Below are 19,747 nucleotides of genomic sequence, written 5' to 3'. Positions count from 1 at the left end.
GGAAGACCAGAAAGAAAACCAAAAGAAAACATATTGATTCAATTTTGATCTTTTAGCCACATATTAGTTTTTTTGGTCCTCAAATTGAGAGGAAACAGCCACAGACAACAGATGGAAAAGCCACTTGTAGAGGAAAACTTTTGTAAGGTCTTGTTTACAGGAACTACTGATGCTACAACACACAGTTAACCAAGAAATAACAGAGCCACCATTTGTCCTATTACTTCATGGCCCCCTAAAATGGAGGGTGGGGGATGGTTATAAAGAGGGCCGTAATTCCTATGTGGTTTGCCCAAAACAGATGGAAATACTCTGACATTAAAGTGATAGTTTGCAGAAAAAACAACTTGCACAGTTTTCTCTTTAATTGTAGTCAATCGTTATTACATACTGTTATCTTAATTTCTGTAGATAACAGTATGTTATGCAGTAGGTCACGGTTATTACGGGATTGTCTGCTTGCAGTTATTTTAGCTGACTGCAGTTGTTGTCTTTCTGTCTTTCATCTTAAATGTTTATGCTGTAACAAACATGGGTGCATTTTCAATTGTTAAGACACATTCATTTAAATATAAAAACAACAGAAAACACATTTACTGAGGCATGTCAAAATAGCAGTTCCAACTTCTGATTTGGTGTTATAACATTCGAGGGCAGCGGTGGCTAATGTTTGTTTGAGTTCAAGCTGTCTTTATTTAGGGGATCTACTGAATATTGACAGCTAGGAGCAAGACAGCTAATCAGTCAGTTTGTCTGCTTTAGGCTTGTACTTTAATAGCTGTGAACAATTAACAAAAAAGACACTTTTTAATTGCAGTTATTTATATGGCAGTTCATGGTCAGCTAAAATGTAATGATTTAATGAACATGCCTATTACGCAGCATCAGAAACCACATAAGCAAGTTAATTTAAAATCACAATAGATGTTTTGGGGATTTGGAGACCTCTCTGGTGAAAATTAGTAAGTGCACACAACACGCAGAGGAACATTTTGTACCGTCGGTTGTGCTTCGGACCCTCTTCCCCTGTTGATCTGATCTGAGCTCCTATCAATTTTTCCTGATCTAGAGTCACAGGACAGTGTGAGAGAGGACCATTGATCAAAACAACAGTAAAACTGGTGTACCTAGTTGGCCAAACTGAGGACTTTTCCATCTGAAGCTGGTGACACTCTGCAGTTCATGGTCAGCTAAAATTTAATGATTGCGTCATGCCTATTAGGCAGCGTCAGAAACCACATAAGCAAGTTAATTTAAAGTCACAATATATGTTTTGGGGATTTGGAGACCTCTCTGGTGAAAATTAGTAATTGCGTACAAAGTGCAGAGGAACATTTTTGTACCATACTGAACATTTTGTTTCCCCCTGTGGATCTGATATGAGCTCCAATCGATTTGGAATCTGTTGGTTGTTGATTTGTTGAAAGAGTATTCAAAGAGAGATAACTTGGTGAATGATATGTCTTCTGATTTTTTTAATAAATTATCTACTGTTGTCATCACGTCTCTATCAGTATGACGATGATTTTGCATTTCAAACCTTAAAATTGAGCCGAACCTTCTTCATGAGCCTGTGTGTGTGACGTTAGTACCTTTTAGCGTGTCTTTTCTCCTGACTCAGTAATACTACTTCTTTCCTTTTTAACTTTTTTTGTACTTAGAGCACCTTTAATGCTTAACTCGACATGGCGTGAGGCGAGCGGTGATTTAGGCATGCAGTTTATGTAATGCTATGATGTTAATTGGTGAGTGTAAGCCTCTACTATTTGACTGGCTTTGCCGCGTTTCTGAAGTTTCATGTGTTTCTGTATTTGCAGCATGATTATGAAATGTAGGTCAGGTCGTGTCAATAAGTGTTTCGTGAGTTTGCAATGCTTTTTTGTGCGCTTACGCAACTACGTGTAATTGTACTGTTTATACACACTTTAAAAAGATGGTTCTCCAAAGGTTTTTTAGTAGGAAGAAAAAAAGAAAGCACTTTATTGATCCAGAAAGGAAATTGCAGTGTTCCAATAGTAAGACATATAATTGTACATAAACTCACATATACAATGCAGAATAATAAAAACTAGAAATAAAACTAAACATAAGGTAAAGTATAAGAAAGTAGAAATAAAAGTATATGTATTTGCATATTTACATAGCATATAAGACAGATTTGTTGTATTTACATGAGAGCAGGTCAGGCCAGTGAGTATAGACATAACTAGGAGTTTTACAGTGTAAAGTGAGCAGTGAGAGTCATTACAGTAGCAGTTATGATACATTGCACAGTGTGTATTAATCGGAGAGGAGATACAGTGATGTGGTTCAGCTCAGTTCAGACAGCAGGAGATCAGTACCGTCTCTGCAGTAAGGAGACTCGCTGTAGAGCCGTATATCAGTGGGTAAGAAAGATCTCACACGGTGCTCTTTAACACAGCGCAGCTGTAACAGTCTGACCTGAATGGGCTTCTCTGTTTATCCAGTGTAGCATGCAGGGGGTGTGAGGTGTTGTCCAAGATGGCTAACAGCTTGTTGAGTGTCCTTAGTTCTGCCACAACCTCCAAAGAGTCCAGCTTGACTCCAACAGCAGAGCCAGCCTTCCTAATAAGTTTGTTTATTTTGTTCAGAGCACTTTTGTTAATGCTGCTGCCCAGAACACAACAGCACAGAGTAAAGCATTCACTACAGCAGACTGGTAGAATGTAGATCTACGAGTTCATTTCATGCTTAAGTGGTTCTTTTCATGGCGAAATGTTTTTTTGGTGGAGAATGTGTTGAATATGGTTCTATAGAGAACCTCTTTTGAAAATGGTCAGTCCTGCACTTTTAGTGTTTTCTGTGCTCCCGACACACCTGATCCAACTGATCAGCTCATTAGCAGCACATTATTGAGGTAAAGTGTGTTAAAGCAGGAGAAGCATTAAAATGTGCAGGGCGGTGAGTCTCCAGGACCAGGGCTGAGAAACACTGCTGTATAGCACCAAAAAGAGTTCTGCTATTGTTACGATGTCAGGCTTGCAACAATAGAAGAACCCTTTTTGGTGCTATAAAGAACCACACACAACATGTTCTCCATCAGTCTGAAGCATTTCACAGGTAAATAAGCATTTAAGCATGACATAGTCCTATATAGAACTCGGGGTTCTAAATAGAACCATTGTGTGTACTAAAAACCTCTTGAAGAACCGTCCTTTTTTAACTGAGTAGGGTCTTATGAGCCACCGTACATAACGAGTTAAAAACTTAACATGTCAGCTCACAAGGTCATTGATGGAGATCTCAACTGATTTTCTTAAAAACACTAAGAACCTGTTATTCCTCCTGACCACAGACAGCAAAACAATACCAATGAAAAACAAGAGAGAGAGGGTGAAAGAGTGTAGAAGAGAGAGTGAGAGAGTGAAAGAGTGAAGAAGAGAGAGAGTGAAAGAGTGCAGAAGAGAGAGAGAGAGAAAGAATGCAGGAGAGAGACAGAGTGAGAGTGAACGAGTGCAGAAGAGAGAAACAGAGAGTGGAAGAATGCAGAAGAGAAAGAGAGTGAAAGAGTGCAGAGGAGAGAGAGAGGGAAGTGCAGGGGAGAGAGAGGGAGAGTGGAAGAATGCAGAAGAGAGAGAGAGAGGAAGAATGCAGAAGAGAGAGAGAGAGGAAGAATGCAGAAGAGAGAGAGAGAGAGAGAGAGAGAGTGGAAGAATGCAGAAGAGAGAGAGAGCACTCACTTTTGGGCGAGCGAGTGCAGGAGAGAGAGCGTTTTACTGAGGGTACCAAACGACTCTGCAGTCTCTTCACTGCCCCCCCCCCCTTCCTCCTCCTCCTCCTCCTCTCCAGCTCCGCTCGTGTCACATGGCTGCAGTCCGGCGCTACCGAGCGGCGCTTTCACGCGCACGAGCAGAGCTATGACGCACAGCGCGCGCTCTCTCCCCAGCACCGCGCTCGCGCGTCCGAGCAGAGCGGAACCGGGCTGCGCTCGCGCGCGGTGACGCAGCGGAGTGAGAGCACTGCGGCAGCACACGCGCTGCGCTCGCTGTACTATGCGCCCTCCTCGCTCACAATGACGACCAGGCGAAAGTCCAGCAGGCTGCAGCTCCGGCGCTCCATCAGCGAGCAGCTGCGCGACTCCACGGCCAAAGCGTGGGATTTACTCTGGAGGAACGTCCGCGAGAGACGACTGGCAGGTCAGCAGCCTCACTGTCCGACTGACCGTCCGGCAGCCCTCAAACTTAGTCCGTGAGCTGAAATGATAGTGTCCGGTGCGCATGATGATGTCAGAATATTTTGGGAAGGTCAAGCCGAAGTTAGCTGGGATGTTGCTAGGCGAGAGCATTTTCACTGTTTTCCCCCTGCATGCCTGTCAGCCCCGTCCTCCTCTGACTCCTGACAGCAGCCGCCCGCCTGCTCGGGTTGGTTGGTTGGCTATTTATTTATTTATTTATTTAGATTGTGTTGCATTCTTTCTATCTATCTATCAATCTATCTATCTATCTATCTATCTATCTATCTGGCTGTCTCTGTCTATTTGTTTACCTATCTATCTAGTTTTTTTTATCTATTTTCTAGATTTTCTAGCTTTTATTTTTTCATCCTTCTATCTACTTTTTAAATCTAGTTATTTATTTGTTTATTTTCTTTTTTTTTGTTGCTTTTGTTTTATTTCTATCTATCTGTCTGTCTGTCTTTGTTTATCTATCTTGTTATTTATTTATCCATCTGTTTATTTTGTAGATATTGTGACTTGTTTTATTTTCATCCTATCTACTTTTTCTATCTACTTATTTATTTGTATATCTTTGTTTATTTGTTTATTTTTTTGTTGCTTTTATTTTTATCTATCTGTCTGTCTGTCTGTCTGTCTATCTATCTATCTATATATCTAACCAGTTATTTATTTACTTATCTATAATATAATACTTTATTAATTTGCTATTTATTTATTTATTTATTTATTTATGCCTGTGGTGATGCTTATGCATCATTACAGGCAAAAATAAATACATAAATAAACGCGCCTTGCTGTACTTGACCCTGAAGTCTGGAGTTTATTGATGATCTGTCCTCCTCTAAACACTGTATGCTGAGCTGTTAAGTAAATTAAAGCAGAGCGCTCTTCTGAGCCACATCGCTTCTCCAGAAAGTGAGTGGAAGGTAATGGGGCGGTGTGTAAGAGCTGATGCCTGGTGATCTGCATTTTCTTCCACTTGGACTCAATAACTCTATGAAGGATGCATACGGAAGGGTCACAAGTGCAGTTAGTGTGGGCCTCTGACAGCTCCGACTTTCAGTCACATTCGCTCAAAAGCATGAAAAATAATCTGCATGCCAGTAACTCCCTGTGTTGACCAGACTATGGGCTGTAATAATGAAGCCTTGTAACTGAAGCAGTGAAGGTCTCAGTGCGAAGCAGTGCTCACTTACACAGGCCTGTTGGGGACAAACAGGGCACAGAAAGTCAAAGACAGGAAACCGTTATTTGAAGGCCGTCCAGACGCTCCACAGTGCACAGATGCACCTTTGTCACTCCTGTCACCTCCATTTATAAACTGACCCTGACTTGATATGCTAGTGTCGGTGGGACAAGTGCTTTGTGCTTTTAATGTTGAACCAGTCTTTCACAATTTTTCAAATGTGTTGACAAATAACCATCGCTGAAGCACTCAGTGTGTCTATCCATTGAGTGGATTAGCTCCTGTTTGCTTGTAATCTAATGGAACTGGAATTTGGGGATTCCTGCTGTCAGCTGAGTTGGTGGGATTATGGTATGTGGATTGTCTGTTGATGTAATCCGGAACTACCTCAGATGGTCTCCTCTGTTGAATGCTGCATTGCTGACAGTGGTGTAAATGCTTGCTTGTGTGTTTCTTGTGTGGTGGTTGGGGCTGAAACTAATGTTTAAAACTGTATGAAAATGCTGAAGATTTAATAAATTTTGGATGGACTGATTTTTTGTGTCTCAATTTAATGTTGTAGCCACTAGGGGTCACTGATTCGTTATCTACAATTTGTGCCAACATTCTGTCCAATTTGAGCGGCATCTGCAAGCTTGTGAACACAGTGCTAACCTGGGCGAAGCTGTGGTTTTACAGTGGTTTATTTTGGTAATGACTGTGTGTGTCTCCTGCATGCTCTTGTTGCCTTTGTGGGTTTTGATGGTGTTTGTGGCTCGATCTACTGTAGACAGACCCCTTCTGTGTTTGGCTGGTGCTCTGCTAGGTTGTACTTCAGGTTTCACCCTCTCCAGCCTGTGGCCTGGTTTGACCCTGCACTGGAGCTGCTGCAGACCGCATGTGTTGCTGTTTTTGTCACGTTCCTCAGTAGGACTCAGGAGAATTAGTCTTCTCAGACTCATGATCTAGAATCAGTTTTTGTCTTTCACTGTCTAATGTCTGTCTTATTCATGCAGCCTCTGAGTTCAGATTGATCTGCTATGGTGAGCTTGAGCTTAAACCTGAACTTGAGACAGAGAGCGACAGAGACTGATAGAGATATGGACAGAAAGAGAGGGACAGAGAGAGAGTGTCACATCGCTCAGTTTCCCAAAGCTGCTGACTGGCTGATACATTGTTTTCATTTTATGTGATATAAGCAAAAACAGCATCAGCTTCCAACATGTCAGTAAGTGAATGCATATAGACAGAAAAGAGCTGATCCTGGATCTTCTGATACAGTTCACTTCAGTTTATGTATATAGTGTTTTTTTACAGTAGACACTGGCACACAGGTCCAGACTAGAGCTCTCTGAACTCAACTGTAACCCACAAAATTCTGTCTGAGCTTGTTAAATTTTTTTTTTTAATAATCTTTCCCATCATTTCTGTTATCCTGGGGTACGATTACATTGCTCTATACCCCAGGCCTATTCTGACCCTGACTGTTGACCCCCAAAATTCTAGTCTGAACCCGACTGCTGCCCCACAAAGTTCTAGTCTGAACCCGACTGCTGCCCCACAAAATTCTAGTCTGAACCCGACTGCTGCCCCACAAAATTCTAGTCTGAACCCGACTGCTGCCCCACAAAATTCTAGTCTGAACCCGACTGCTGCCCCACAAAGTTCTAGTCTGAACCCGACTGCTGCCCCACAAAATTCTAGTCTGAACCCGACTGCTGCCCCACAAAATTGTAGTCTGAACCCGACTGCTGCCCCACAAAATTGTAGTCTGAACCCGACTGCTGCCCCACAAAATTCTAGTCTGAACCCGACTGCTACCCCACAAAATTCTAGTCTGAACCCGACTGCTGCCCCACAAAATTCTAGTCTGAACCCGACTGCTGCCCCACAAAATTCTAGTCTGAACCCGACTGCTGCCCCACAAAATTCTAGTCTGAACCCGACTGCTGCCCCACAAAATTGTAGTCTGAACCCGACTGCTGCCCCACAAAATTGTAGTCTGAACCCGACTGCTGCCCCACAAAGTTCTAGTCTAAACCCGACTGCTGCCCCACAAAATTGTAGTCTGAACCCGACTGCTGCCCCACAAAATTGTAGTCTGAACCCGACTGCTGCCCCACAAAGTTCTAGTCTGAACCCGACTGCTGCCCCACAAAGTTCTAGTCTGAACCCGACTGCTGCCCCACAAAATTGTAGTCTGAACCCGACTGCTGCCCCGCAAAGTTCTAGTCTGAACCCGACTGCTGCCCCACAAAGTTCTAGTCTGAACCCGACTGCTGCCCCACAAAATTCTAGTCTGAACCCGACTGCTGCCCCACAAAGTTCTAGTCTGAACCCGACTGCTGCCCCACAAAAGTTCTAGTCTGAACCCGACTGCTGCCCACAGAATTGTAGTCTGAACCCGACTGCTGCCCACAAAATTCTAGTCTGAACCCGACTGCTGCCCCACAAAAGTCTAGTCTGAACCCGACTGCTGCCCCACAAAATTGTAGTCTGAACCCGACTGCTGCCCCACAAAATTCTAGTCTGAACCCGACTGCAGCCCCACAAAATTTTTACTGCAACTGACAAAATTCTGTCAGAACCTGACTGTTGGCCCACAGAATTGTAGTCTGAACCCGACTGTTACCCAGCAAAAGTCTAGTCTGAACCCGACTGTTGTCCCACTAAAGTCTCGTCTAGACCTGACTGCTGGCTTACAATATTACATCATGGCCTGAGACTGCAACTACAAGACAGATTAAAAATGGTACTGATTAACAGAAATAAAGCAGTGAGACAGATTAAACCTGTGCTAAGTCTGTTAATGATGGCAGACAGGCAGCGAGAAACCCGAGTGTAAAACCCAGTACGTACCTGACCTGAATAGTCAGTTTGGACAAATGTTTCAAACTCTAGTCTAGACCCCTGATGAGGTAGCTGAGGGTGACAGTGGCAAGAAGAAATCTCTAAGAGCATGAGGAAGAAACACTGAGAGGAATCCATCATCCATCCTTACGTACTGGGTTTTGTCCTCTGGGCAGCACTGGATGATGGAATTATAACAGGCATTTGATTAATCTGTGTTCAGGTGGTTTCTGAGAAATGTTAGTTAGTGAGCCTCCACCTCATGGGCATCTCAACCCACTTTACCCCCAGACAGCCAGTGCACCAGGCTGGGGACAGCAGACTGAAGGATCTGCTGTATTATATGTTTTATGTGTAATATTATGTTCAGTACTATGTGTTATAATATGTGTTTGTGAGCTGTACCTGAGAGGACAATGGGAGGGCATGGTGAACAGGTACTCCTGGCTGACCGTGTACAGGTTAAGAACAGGTCATTTGGCAGTGGTCCAGGCAACAGTGTGCCTGCACCAACCTATATAACACGGCCATTTTCTATGGTGAGCAGGTCATCTTGGTGTCTGTGAATTGTGCGCACAATGAAGATCAATGCTACAGAAGCAAGGCTGGCCTCCTGGTCCAGGTTCTAAAGAAAGAGTGGTCTGAAAAACACGAGAAAATATAGGTCAGCAAAGCAACATCAGCTTCTGCTCACTTGCTCAGCTCATTCACACAGCAGGAGGTGGAACATGTGTGTGTGTGTGTGTGTGTACATGTGCAAACGTTTGTGTATGGTTCATTGCCATTTTAACCCACCAACACTCTTCCACACAGCTGGGGAAGGCTCTTAATAAGGGTTGTAGAGGGTTTGAGGTTTGTCTTGTGTTTGCTTGTTGCACAGTGCAGCATCAGCTGCTTGTCATGCACAGAGCTGCACACACACATTATTGGATAAAATGTGGCTTAGGTTAGTTAAGGTGTATTTCTAAGAGTTGTGTCTAAAGTGGCATGAAAAAGCATTTAAAGAGCATTCAGTTGGATTATTTGTCATCTTATATGTTGGTTGACTGTGTGTTTGACAGGAGGTTCCACAAGGGGGAGTCCTCCTCCCATCTCTCAGTCTTTCACAGTTCTAGAACCACTGTAGCTCAGAACGACTCTTTGTTTACCGCAGAATTAGAGCAGGGCTGTATTTCAGTATTCGAGGGTCTTAATCAAAATCTGTCTTGGGGGGGCCATCATTCACTTGTTTTATTTTGTGTGCAAAAATAATGAATTAATATATTGCTTAAAAATGCAAATAAAACACAGTATTTACAAAATATGTGGAAGCGTGGTCTAAAGAAATGACAAAATCGTCTATAAATGAATAACAAATTAAATAATTTACAGTTGTGTTGAAGTTATGAGTGCATGCATTGTGCTTCTTTGATCGTTTTTCTTTTTATGGAAAAAAGTCATCAGTTATGTCTTCATAAGATAATTTTCTGGCTAAATTAAGACTGACAAAAAAGGACATAAACATGGGGCCCTTTGGGCTCCGGGGGTCCTAAACAACTGCTTATACCACAGAAAACATCCCTCCTGATGAATAGGAATTCATTGAGAAAGGCCCTTTCCTGTTTCAGCATTACAGTGCTGCTGTAAGTGAGCTCCAGAAAGACATGGTTTGATAAGATTGGTGTGGAGGAACTCCAGTGACCTGGACAGAGCCCTGACCTCAACCCCACTGAACACCTTTAGGATGAACTGGAACATCGATTGTGAGTCAGGTTCTCTCATCCAACATCAGTGTCTGACCTGACAAATGCTCTATTGGCTGAATGGGCACAAATTTCCACAGACACTCTCCAAAATCTTGTGGAAAGTCTTCCCAGAAGAGTGGAGGCTTTTATAGCTGCAAAGGAGGGCCAATTCCATATTAATGCACATAGATTTGGAATAGAAGGTCTAACAAGGAGGTCAGGTCCCACATACCTTTGGCCATGTAGTGTAGGGCAGGGGTCGCAACCCAAATGTTAAGAAGAGCCATTTTGTCCTTTCAACAACAATCAAACAACCTTGAGAGCCACAACATTTCGTGTTCATTTTAACATCTTGGCTGTAAGTATGTCTCAGTATGTGCTGATGTGGTAGTATAGGCTAAAAATATAAACAAAAAACTTTGCTCTTAGCTCAGCTGTAGCTGCTTTTCTCTCATCTCCGAAACTTTTCCTCAAAAGTAGAACAGTTTCTTGTAAAATATTTAACATTCGACTGCAGTCGCTTCTCATTCTCCAGCTTCTTGATGGAATTTTCCCGTTCCACCCTAAATGGTGCCTGAGTTGCCAGAACGTAACTGCAGCACCATTTAAGGTGGAACGGGGAAATGTGAACAAGGAGATGGCAAACGAGAAGCTGATTTCAGCTTCGCAGCTTTTTAGTGTTTGACATTTTTTTTGGTGCAGATTAAATGTATCACGAAACCAGCTGGAGTGATTACAAAAGCAAAACTCGTCACCAACTTATTGATTCGTTTTGTTCACTACTAGCCAGCCGACCAAGGTTTTTGTCTGCGCACCAACCTTCAGGGTTAAAAGGTGAATTAGCAGATTTAGGCTACATTAATTCCAGCGTTTAAGACCATTTATTGTTAAAACAGTGTTAAACAGAGCTTTATTTTACTGTAAAGGAGGATTATTTTATTTTTACCTACAAATCTGATTCTGCTGTGGAGCCACAACAGGGCAGTAAAAGAGCCGCATGCGGCTCACAAGCTGCGTGTTGCCGACCCCTAGCGTAGGTTCTTATTCTGTTCCTTCTTATTACCTGTTTGTTAGTGTTGAAGAAAACTGGCCAAAAATTTTAGAGGTGATAGTGACAGAAAGAGTCAGAGTTGAACATGTGGCTGTTTATTATGAGGAACAAGGTTTGTGTGTCTTCCTCGCTGGCTAAAGCTTTGATAAATGGAACGTGAAACTGGCCACATTAAGAGTGCAGTCACAGTATGCTTAACCTTTTTTTAATTTCCAGTTCATAACCTGTTAGTTTTGGTTTAGTTTGGTTTCCTTATTTGAGATGGGGTGCTATAAGATAAGATTTGATTATTATATTAAGTGAGACATCCTTTTGTAATATGTATGTGTGAAAAATCTCATCTTGACTTTGTCAGATCTTAAGGAAACTTCCGTAAGACGGCCCCAGTATTGGCTTTCTCTCGTCTTGATTGTTAAGTACTCTTAGGTTAAAGGGACACTCCTACAGATTGGACACTAACGTGAATTTCAGATGCTTCTTCGTGACAGGATGCCGCATGCCCAGAGATTCAGCATTGCTTATTAATGACACTAATAGAGATTCATTTTTGGTGGAGAAGATGAGTTTGCAGCTGCTTTTTATGATGAGCAGCAGGAGTGTGTGTTGGCATGTACAGCAGATTCCTGAGGCTGCATATGGCTAGCTTGTGGGATGATATATCAAGATTGCTGAGAGATTGTCAAGTGTTTTGACAGGCTCTGCTTTTCCCTCTCTCTCTTTCTTTCTTTTTTTCTCTCTCTCTTTTCTTCACACTCTTTCTGTCTCTACAGTAGAGGAGTCTGTATGTCACTGTTTGCTATTTGTGTGTTTTGTAGGTCCACCTCCATACCTTTTCTCTGTAAAAGCACACACACATGTACTTGTATTGCCATCTTTGTTGGATCCATTTGCATTAAATTCTGTTTAAATGCTGCTGTGCTACATCGGACATCCTATCCTTAAGCTCAACAACCAGTGAGAAACCTTTTGGCTGTATTATTTAGTCAAATAAACATTGCATTTTTGGTAAGCATTTCTCTGAAGAGGGACATGCTGGGGACATTTTTCCTGGAGATAGTTAAACACACACACACACACACACACACACACATGCGCACACACACAAACCCTCACTGGTTTCCTCCTTGGCCTGAAATGCTCTGAAGGAAAGCATGTTTCTGGATAAAGCTCTGTTGGCCACTGAATCCCTCCAGTTCTCCTACCATCATTGGCTCCTCTCTCGGTCACATGACCATCACTGCAAAAAATGACATCTTAGCAAGTATAAACATCTTAAATGTAGTCAATATGTGTACTATTTCTCATTATGAGACTGTTGTAAGAATATTCTGAGATTATTTAACTTATTTCTGGACATTTTTACTTGTTTTTAAGCAGTTTTATCTTATAAAAGTGTCTTATTTCATTGGCAGATTGTGTTCCTTGTTTTAAGCATTATTTCTTGAGATGAGCAAAATTATCTTTATTATTTCTCAAAACAAGTAAACTAATCTGTCAGTGGATTAAGACACTTTCACCAGATAAAATCACTTAAAACAAGTAAAAATGTACAGAAACAGGTGGAATAATCTTATAATATTCTTACAACAGTCTCATACTGAGGAATACTGGATTTATTGACTACATTTAAGATGTTTTCACTTGTTAAAATATTGTTTTTTGTGTTGCTTTGTGTGACGTTTGTCTGTTGCTTAGATGTTCAATGCGCACCTACTAGTTTTGAAATAATGTGAGCCGACGTTTGAGTTGGTGTGTATGAGTGGGGCTTTTGAGTAGGCTTGACTGGAATGTAGAACACGTGCGAAGCTGCGTCTGTGCGTGTGTGAAGGCTGAAGGAGTGTCGAGGAGATAAGACAGAGAGACAGAAGTCCGCTTTCGGGTGTCTTTCCCAGCAAAGTTCCCACTGCTAACTTTAGGGAGAGAGAGACGGACAGAGAGAGAGACAAAGACTGTGTTAGGGTGGCAGACAGAAAGAGAAGGATGGATGTGATGGGAGTGCAGTTCCCAGACGAGTGTGTGGACGCAGAGTGTTTCAGGAGCATGACTGCTGAGACTCGGGACATTTTCCTGAGTCTGGACGCTCGCCGCAGGCGCTCCGGACTACGCCTGGCCCGGATTATCGCCCGCCAGCAAATCCTCCAAAAGATAGCACAAGGTAGGACAGGTCCGTTTTTTGGCTGCCTCAGGGCCTGATTCATCGTAGAACATTCTAAGGGGGTAAAAGGTATTTACCTGAAGATGGTAGTTCAACTGCATTGATTTTGGTGTGTTAATTTATTATGATTGATTATAATAATATTCAAGAGGGTATGTGCTCATTTCTTGGCCAACCCAAATTTAATGTTTTTCTTCCAAATAAAAATACAAAAACAGAATTTGGCAATCTTATAGAAACTTATATAGAAACATATAGTGCTGTGCGGAAAATCAGAAGCCACCATTTATTTATTTCATTTACAGTCAAAACAGCCATTAAGTACAAGTTAATCCTTTTTCAGGTGATATTTCTGAGGAGATAATCCACTAGCATAAAAAAGGGAAAAATGAAAGGACAGTCCGTGGAAAGAAACAGTAGTTTCCAAAACTACAGTTCAGTATTTAATGATGAGAGAAGATGGGGCTCCTAACAACCGCCTGGAAGACCTGGTAGACCCCAAAACATCATAGGAAAAACAATCCCTAAAGCTTTCATCTTTGAAAGGGAGGAGAAAATCAAGCTGCTTCAGATCTGAAAACATCCACAGGTGTTCCTGTCCATCCTTCCACTGAGAGAAGACGACTCAGCGCTATGGGTCTGAAAGGATGTGTAGCTGTGAAGAAGCTGCTACTGAGCAGAAGAAACAGACAAAAAAGAAGAAATTTTGCGAATCAAATAAATAACCTGCTGGTGTTTTCAGAACAATGGACTGGCCAGACCATAACGTCACTGAATAAAACAGAAAATGCAACCAACTCCTAGGACTGAACTTTGGAGGTGTCGAAAAATATCCCTGCAGTATCTCGTAAAAATAGAAGCTGTAATAAAGGCAAAGGGCGGCCTCGCTACATACTGAAATTATGTCTAGTATATATTATGTTGTTGAGGCTGCTGTGTAATTTTCTGTTAAATTTACGTTTTCTGCCTTTTTTCCTGAAGCTAAAAAATTAGAGAATTATAATTAATCGCCGTTTTAACTGGAATTACATAATAAAATGTGGTCCCTGACTTTTGCACAGAACTTTAGGTGACTTTTTCCTTGTCCTTGTGTAAAACTCATTAGTCCATCAGAGATAAATGAGCTGACTATAAAGTAACTGTAAATGAAATAAGTCAATCTGTTACAGCCCTTCTTGAAAATAAGTTTGCTGAGAATCTAAAACTTGCTTTTAATGTCTGTATTCTGCTCCTGAGTCAACAATCCTTACAGTCACCTTTGTAAATGCAGTGTATTTTTTTAAATAATTCTGAATCATCCCAAACTAACAGGACTTGAATCACTGCTAAATTTGAGATTTCATGATGCACTGAATTGCCTCCTTTCTTAATGTCTTGGTTCAAGTGTGTTTGGAGCTGGAATAGAGTAAAAATGTGGACTGGTCTGGTTGAGCTCGAGGACAGGGTTGAGAAACATTGCTCTTAACAGCTGAAAGAGTCCTGGCCTTGAGTCTGGTTTCCCCGTTTCTCTGTCTGAGGTTTGTTTAGGCTGCAGTTCCCAGGTGTCCTTGAGGAGCTGGCATCAGACATGGTGCAGGTGCAGTGCCAGCAGCTGCAGAATGCTGTGACACAAGCTGCTCTTATATTTAGACGTGATGACGTGGTGCTCAGACGTTTTGTATTGACCTGAATTGATGTCTAAAGCTTGTACATCAGTTTCGTCAGTATTTCCCCTCATAGCTGGTCCCAGCATCGTATTGGGTAATTCAGTGAAAGCGCCACATCGTCATTGATGAATGTCTTTCACATTTTAGTCTTATGAGAGCTTCACACATGACTTTACATCTACACATGTGGGCCACATGACCAAAAGAGGCTGTGAGGTGCTGCCTTTAGCATTCAGATTGTGTAATCATGTCTAAATTAGGGGTCTGCTTAACTTCTTTTAGCGCAAAATGTCCAAGGGAGAATGAAGACCCTGTCTTCAAAGTCCACTGGCCTTTCATAGTCACCTGTGTTACATCCAGTGCTTGGACCCCTAGCAATGCTCAGGTCCTTGATTGGCATCAGGATTGCTGTTGGAATGTGTCAACAGTGCTGGGTGAACACTATCTCCACTGAACTGCAGGATTGGGAAATCAGAGAACGTGCCTGACCTTGCTCCAGCCTGCTTTTACGTTGCACTAAAACTGATATATTATCTAAAGTCCAAATTAGACATGATTAGCGGTGTTAGTCACTCTCATGTTATGATGTAATACACTGTAATAATAGTCTTTCCTATTGCAGTAGATTACATTAGTCAGTACATTAAAGCTATTAAGATATTTAGATCAGATTTTAGGTCAGCACTAGCTGCAACTAGCAACTGAATCACATGTTAACAACGTTACCATAATATTACATTGAAGTAGGAGTACATGTGAGCAATATTTACAATAAACAGGCATAAAAGACTGTCTACATAACTATGCTCATTGTGTTTCACTCACAGGACTACTAGGACTGGATTTGCCATAAATAACGGTGCCATAAAGCACTGAGACCTTTACCGAGAGCTGTGATTCTGCTCCAACATACATTACGACATGAAACTACTAGTACATGCAGTTTACCATCATATAAATGGCATATTCTGCACTGTACCACTGAATCAAAACAAGCCACGCCAGTGAATATACAGGGAGATTCACTCGAAAGAGGCCCCGGATATTCTGTTGTAGCTCCCGTTAGGATGAAGCAATCTAAACATGCGATGCTGGAAGTGATCTCCATTTTCTGCCAGACACATGAAGGGGTACGGGGGTATGCATCTGGAATTTTCTAAAAGAGGTTAAACGTTGTGACGGCTGTCCGGTGCCTCCCTCATCGCTCCGACGCAGGGGCATCCCGACTTTTTCGAAGCTCCATATACTGAGGAACACATTGCGCGTTGTTTGGTTCAGGTTGCTTCGTCCTACAGAGAGTTATTACAGAATATTCGGGGCCTCTTTCGAGTGAATCTCCCTGTATAACAGTACTTAATGTGGACACCTTTATCAGCAGCTTCTGTTTATCAAAACCACAGGCAACGGGAATGCTAATTTCTGCTAGCAGGGAAATGATATTCTCCTTTATATGATAGCATCAAGCTAATGACTGTGTTTTCCACAATGGGTTCATACTAGCATGGTTCAAGTCTACACACAGGCTGTGGACAAACAAAACTTGTAACCGACATTCGGGTAACCTTTTTCATTTTTTTTGAGCCTTTTAGCTCATTAGCTGCCTTTTTTGCTTATCTCAAGGCAAGTTTGCGAGTCAGAGGCAACAGCCCTATATGGCAAAATAATCATGTCACAAAACTGCTGTTGACTTTGCGTAGTCAGATACATCTGACTGTGTGTGTGTGTGTGTGTGTGGTGTGTCTGTGTGTGTGTGTGTGTGTGTGTGTGTGTGTACTGTAGATTCCTCAGCTGTGAGTGTGCATGTGGATTTATCTTGGCTTTGTGAGTTGTGACACGCTCTTGCTCAACAGTGGCTGTGGTGTGTACGGGTTTGGCCCAAGCAGGGTTCTGATTCACGGTTGCCATCTATGTGTTTTAACATATTCTCATATTTAAGTGTTGATGCGCTGTAGCGTGTGTGCGCGTGTGCGTATGTCATTGTTTTCCAGCTTGCAAGTCACTGGCGGCGTGTTCTGGCATGCTGTACGGCAATGACGCTGAGCGTTTTTGTATCATATAATGTGGCTTCAGCCAGAGGTGAAAAAAGTACAGGTAAACTTAAGTGAACTTAACCCTTGTGTGGTGTTCAGGTCTGTGGGACCCATTTTCATTGTTTACCAAAAGAAAAATTATGCGTTTATTATTATTTCACCTTCAGATTCTTCGTCTTTGCTCGTTTTCTGTGAAGAACATATAAAATAACCCATATTCATTGTCTTCACTCTGTTCACCCCACACATTTATATTACACATGTGGTGTTGGCAGAACCCACGGGGAGTAAAAGTGTGGAGGTGCTGTGTCCTTCACTCTGTTCTCCTCCTACATGGCCTGCTGTTAGTGTGTGTGTGTGTAAGAGTGGACAACATGGACAGGCTGCTGACTGGCTACAGCTGCTAAAGGAGAACCCTACGCTGGACACTTGTGATATTTTAAACATCTGGTAGTTTTACATAAACTGTTATGGCTGTATTGATTTATACCCAATAATGTGGTGGGTCCAGCAGACCACTGAGTAACAAACACATCAACACCATACCAGGGTTAATTGCAAGTATACATACTGCGTCAGAATCATACTCAGTTAAAGTACTAAGCTAAAAATCAGCCTCTAAGGAAAGCAAAAAAGTATTGACGTTTAAATATGCTCAGTTCAACTTAAATCATGTTGAACGCTCCCATGCATGTTTTATTTTTTTTACATTTTTCTGTTAATTTTTGTTCACAGAGTTTAACATATTGGAAAGAAATTAAATATAAAATATAGAATGTGATAATTTATGTCCACTTAGAAAATCAGCAAACTTGTCCTTTGACTGTATATTTTAACAGCAGCACATTGATTTTTTTTATTTTTTTATTTTATTTTTTTTTTAAACATTAAGTTAACTTTAATGCTGGGCATGAACTGGTCACTACATAACCCAAACTAGAAAGTCTGGCTCATCTTAACCTTTTTTTAACGAACGTAAATGTTTGTAAAATTCAAATACAGTTAAATGCTAGGATCAACTTGTCATACATACAAAATGCAGTGTCATAATCATCACACTGCACAGCTTTATCGACCCTCCTGATGATGCTGCTGCATTTTTTTTTATCATAGACGTTGCTATACCTACTTTTCATTTCTTTCTGTATCTTATATTAACAGTCAAATCTCATTTTCTGCTGTTATTGTTTGCTATCCAGTGTCGACCAGAGGAGGATGGGTTCCCCTTTTGAGTCTTGGTTCCTCTCAGTGTTTCTTCCTCTTGATCTTATGGAGTTTTTCCTTGCCACTGTTGCCAGTGGCGACGCTCTCTGGGGTCTTGGACCCGTATTTTTTTCTGTAAAGCTTTTTTCTGACAACACCTGTTTTTAAAAGCGCTATATAAACAAACTTGGACTTGACTTGACATTATCCTTTTCGTGATATACATTCAGCAGCACACTTCTCATCTTCCTTAGAAGTGCTGGCTATTTTTTTAGTGCTGTTTGTTTCACACAAGTAGATTAGCGTAGTTGTGGGGATCCACTGATATGGAAAACGTGGGCCGATGACGATATCTGATAGTCATGCTCTATTGCTGATGCTGATAGTGATGCCAGTGAAGATGTCCATATGTAAACGTGTGTAAAATGTAGAAATTGGGGCTGGATCTACCTGGATTAGCATTACAGAGAAACATCACACTTATTTGTATCAAGTCACAAATGCAGTACTGTTAATAACATGCAGACAGTAGTTCGCCTTCACTTAAACGTTTCTGCTCTTCCGGAGAACAATAAATACTTAAAGTATTGGTTTGAAATATCGGTCGAATCTAGACATCTCTGATACAATTTTTTTTTTTTTTATCAATTATCTGCTGGTATCTGCCCTGTGATGGGCTGCCGACCTGTCCAGGGCATATCCTGCCTGACCGCTGGGATAGGCTCCAGCTCCCCCTGTGACCCAGAAGGATAAGTAGCTTAGAAAATGTATGTGTGTGTGTATCTGCTGATTCCAATATAAGTGTGTATCCCTAGATGTGGGCAATTTCATTTTACACTGATATTACTAAAACTAATAATAAACATGTGAACTGTGAAAAAGTGATAAACAAAAAAATCTCACGTCTTCTGAAATGTGCAAGAAGTGCTTTGAAGATTTGAATACAAAATATAAGAAGTAAAAGGATGTTTTTCTCTTGAAATAGTATTTAATTAAGAGCACACGTATTCAGTTTTAATAATACTTGATTAAGGTAGAATTCTTCCAAAAATAATGGGCATAGTAACAAAGTGCAGTAAGTACAGTGTTTTCCACCCTGGTCTTAGCATAATGGAGGCAGGCTGGCCGTTTTGGTTCGTCTCAATTCCATTTTTCATGACTTCCAGAAGGCCTGGAATGACGTTCACACGTACGTCAAAATGTCATTTGTGGTTTCCACTGAAACTTCCTCATTATAATGGTAGGTAATCTAATATGTAAGACCTACAGTTCAGCCCCTGAACTCTCAGTGGGAGAGTTTGCTTGACTGTATCTACCCAGATATCACAGAGCAAATCAATCCTGTTTGGCCAATTTTACATTAGGTGGTTGAAGAATTTAACTCTTTTGTTTCCAGCCAAACCTTGATGATTCTGTTGAATAATAAACAACTAAAACTTACAGACATGCTCAGAAATCATTAGACCCTGAGGCTTCCTTTCAGGAACCGCTCTGGTTTCAGCCTAATCCAGGTTGTACCCTTCTTTGTTACTCTTTGCTGCCCTCTGTTGGTGTGAACAGCACAGTTGCACAAATACTGATATTTCAGCAGCTGTTGGTTATGCTGGCATGCTTAGGCAGTTACAAAGCATGTGTGTCTTTTGGTTTGTAATGCTTTGGGGCACATTGTCTTTTTTATGTGGTCAGTGCAGTGGACCACACATGTGACCACACATGCTGAACGTT

General features: G+C 41.5%; 1 protein-coding gene across 2 annotated transcripts in view; it reads left to right on the top strand.

The window, feature by feature from the left end:
• stard13a (StAR-related lipid transfer (START) domain containing 13a) overlaps positions 1–19,747 on the top strand; it is a 125,516-nt gene that overhangs the window by 57,082 nt on the left and 48,687 nt on the right. The window contains exon 1 of one of the 2 annotated variants that reach the window (XM_036594620.1): positions 12,564–13,143. The exons of the other annotated variant lie outside the window; for it this stretch is intronic. Within the exon in view, the coding sequence (XP_036450513.1) occupies positions 12,969–13,143 (175 nt within the window). The 5' untranslated portion in view covers positions 12,564–12,968. Of the gene's footprint in view, positions 1–12,563; positions 13,144–19,747 lie in introns of those variants that run through there. 2 annotated transcript variants of the gene reach the window in all.

Source organism: Colossoma macropomum, unplaced genomic scaffold (genome assembly GCF_904425465.1).
Source record: "Colossoma macropomum unplaced genomic scaffold, Colossoma_macropomum, whole genome shotgun sequence".
In the NCBI taxonomy this organism is placed as follows: Eukaryota; Metazoa; Chordata; class Actinopteri; order Characiformes; family Serrasalmidae; genus Colossoma; species Colossoma macropomum.
Note: the sequence above shows the minus strand (reverse complement) of the source record. Positions and strands in the feature narration are given on the sequence as shown.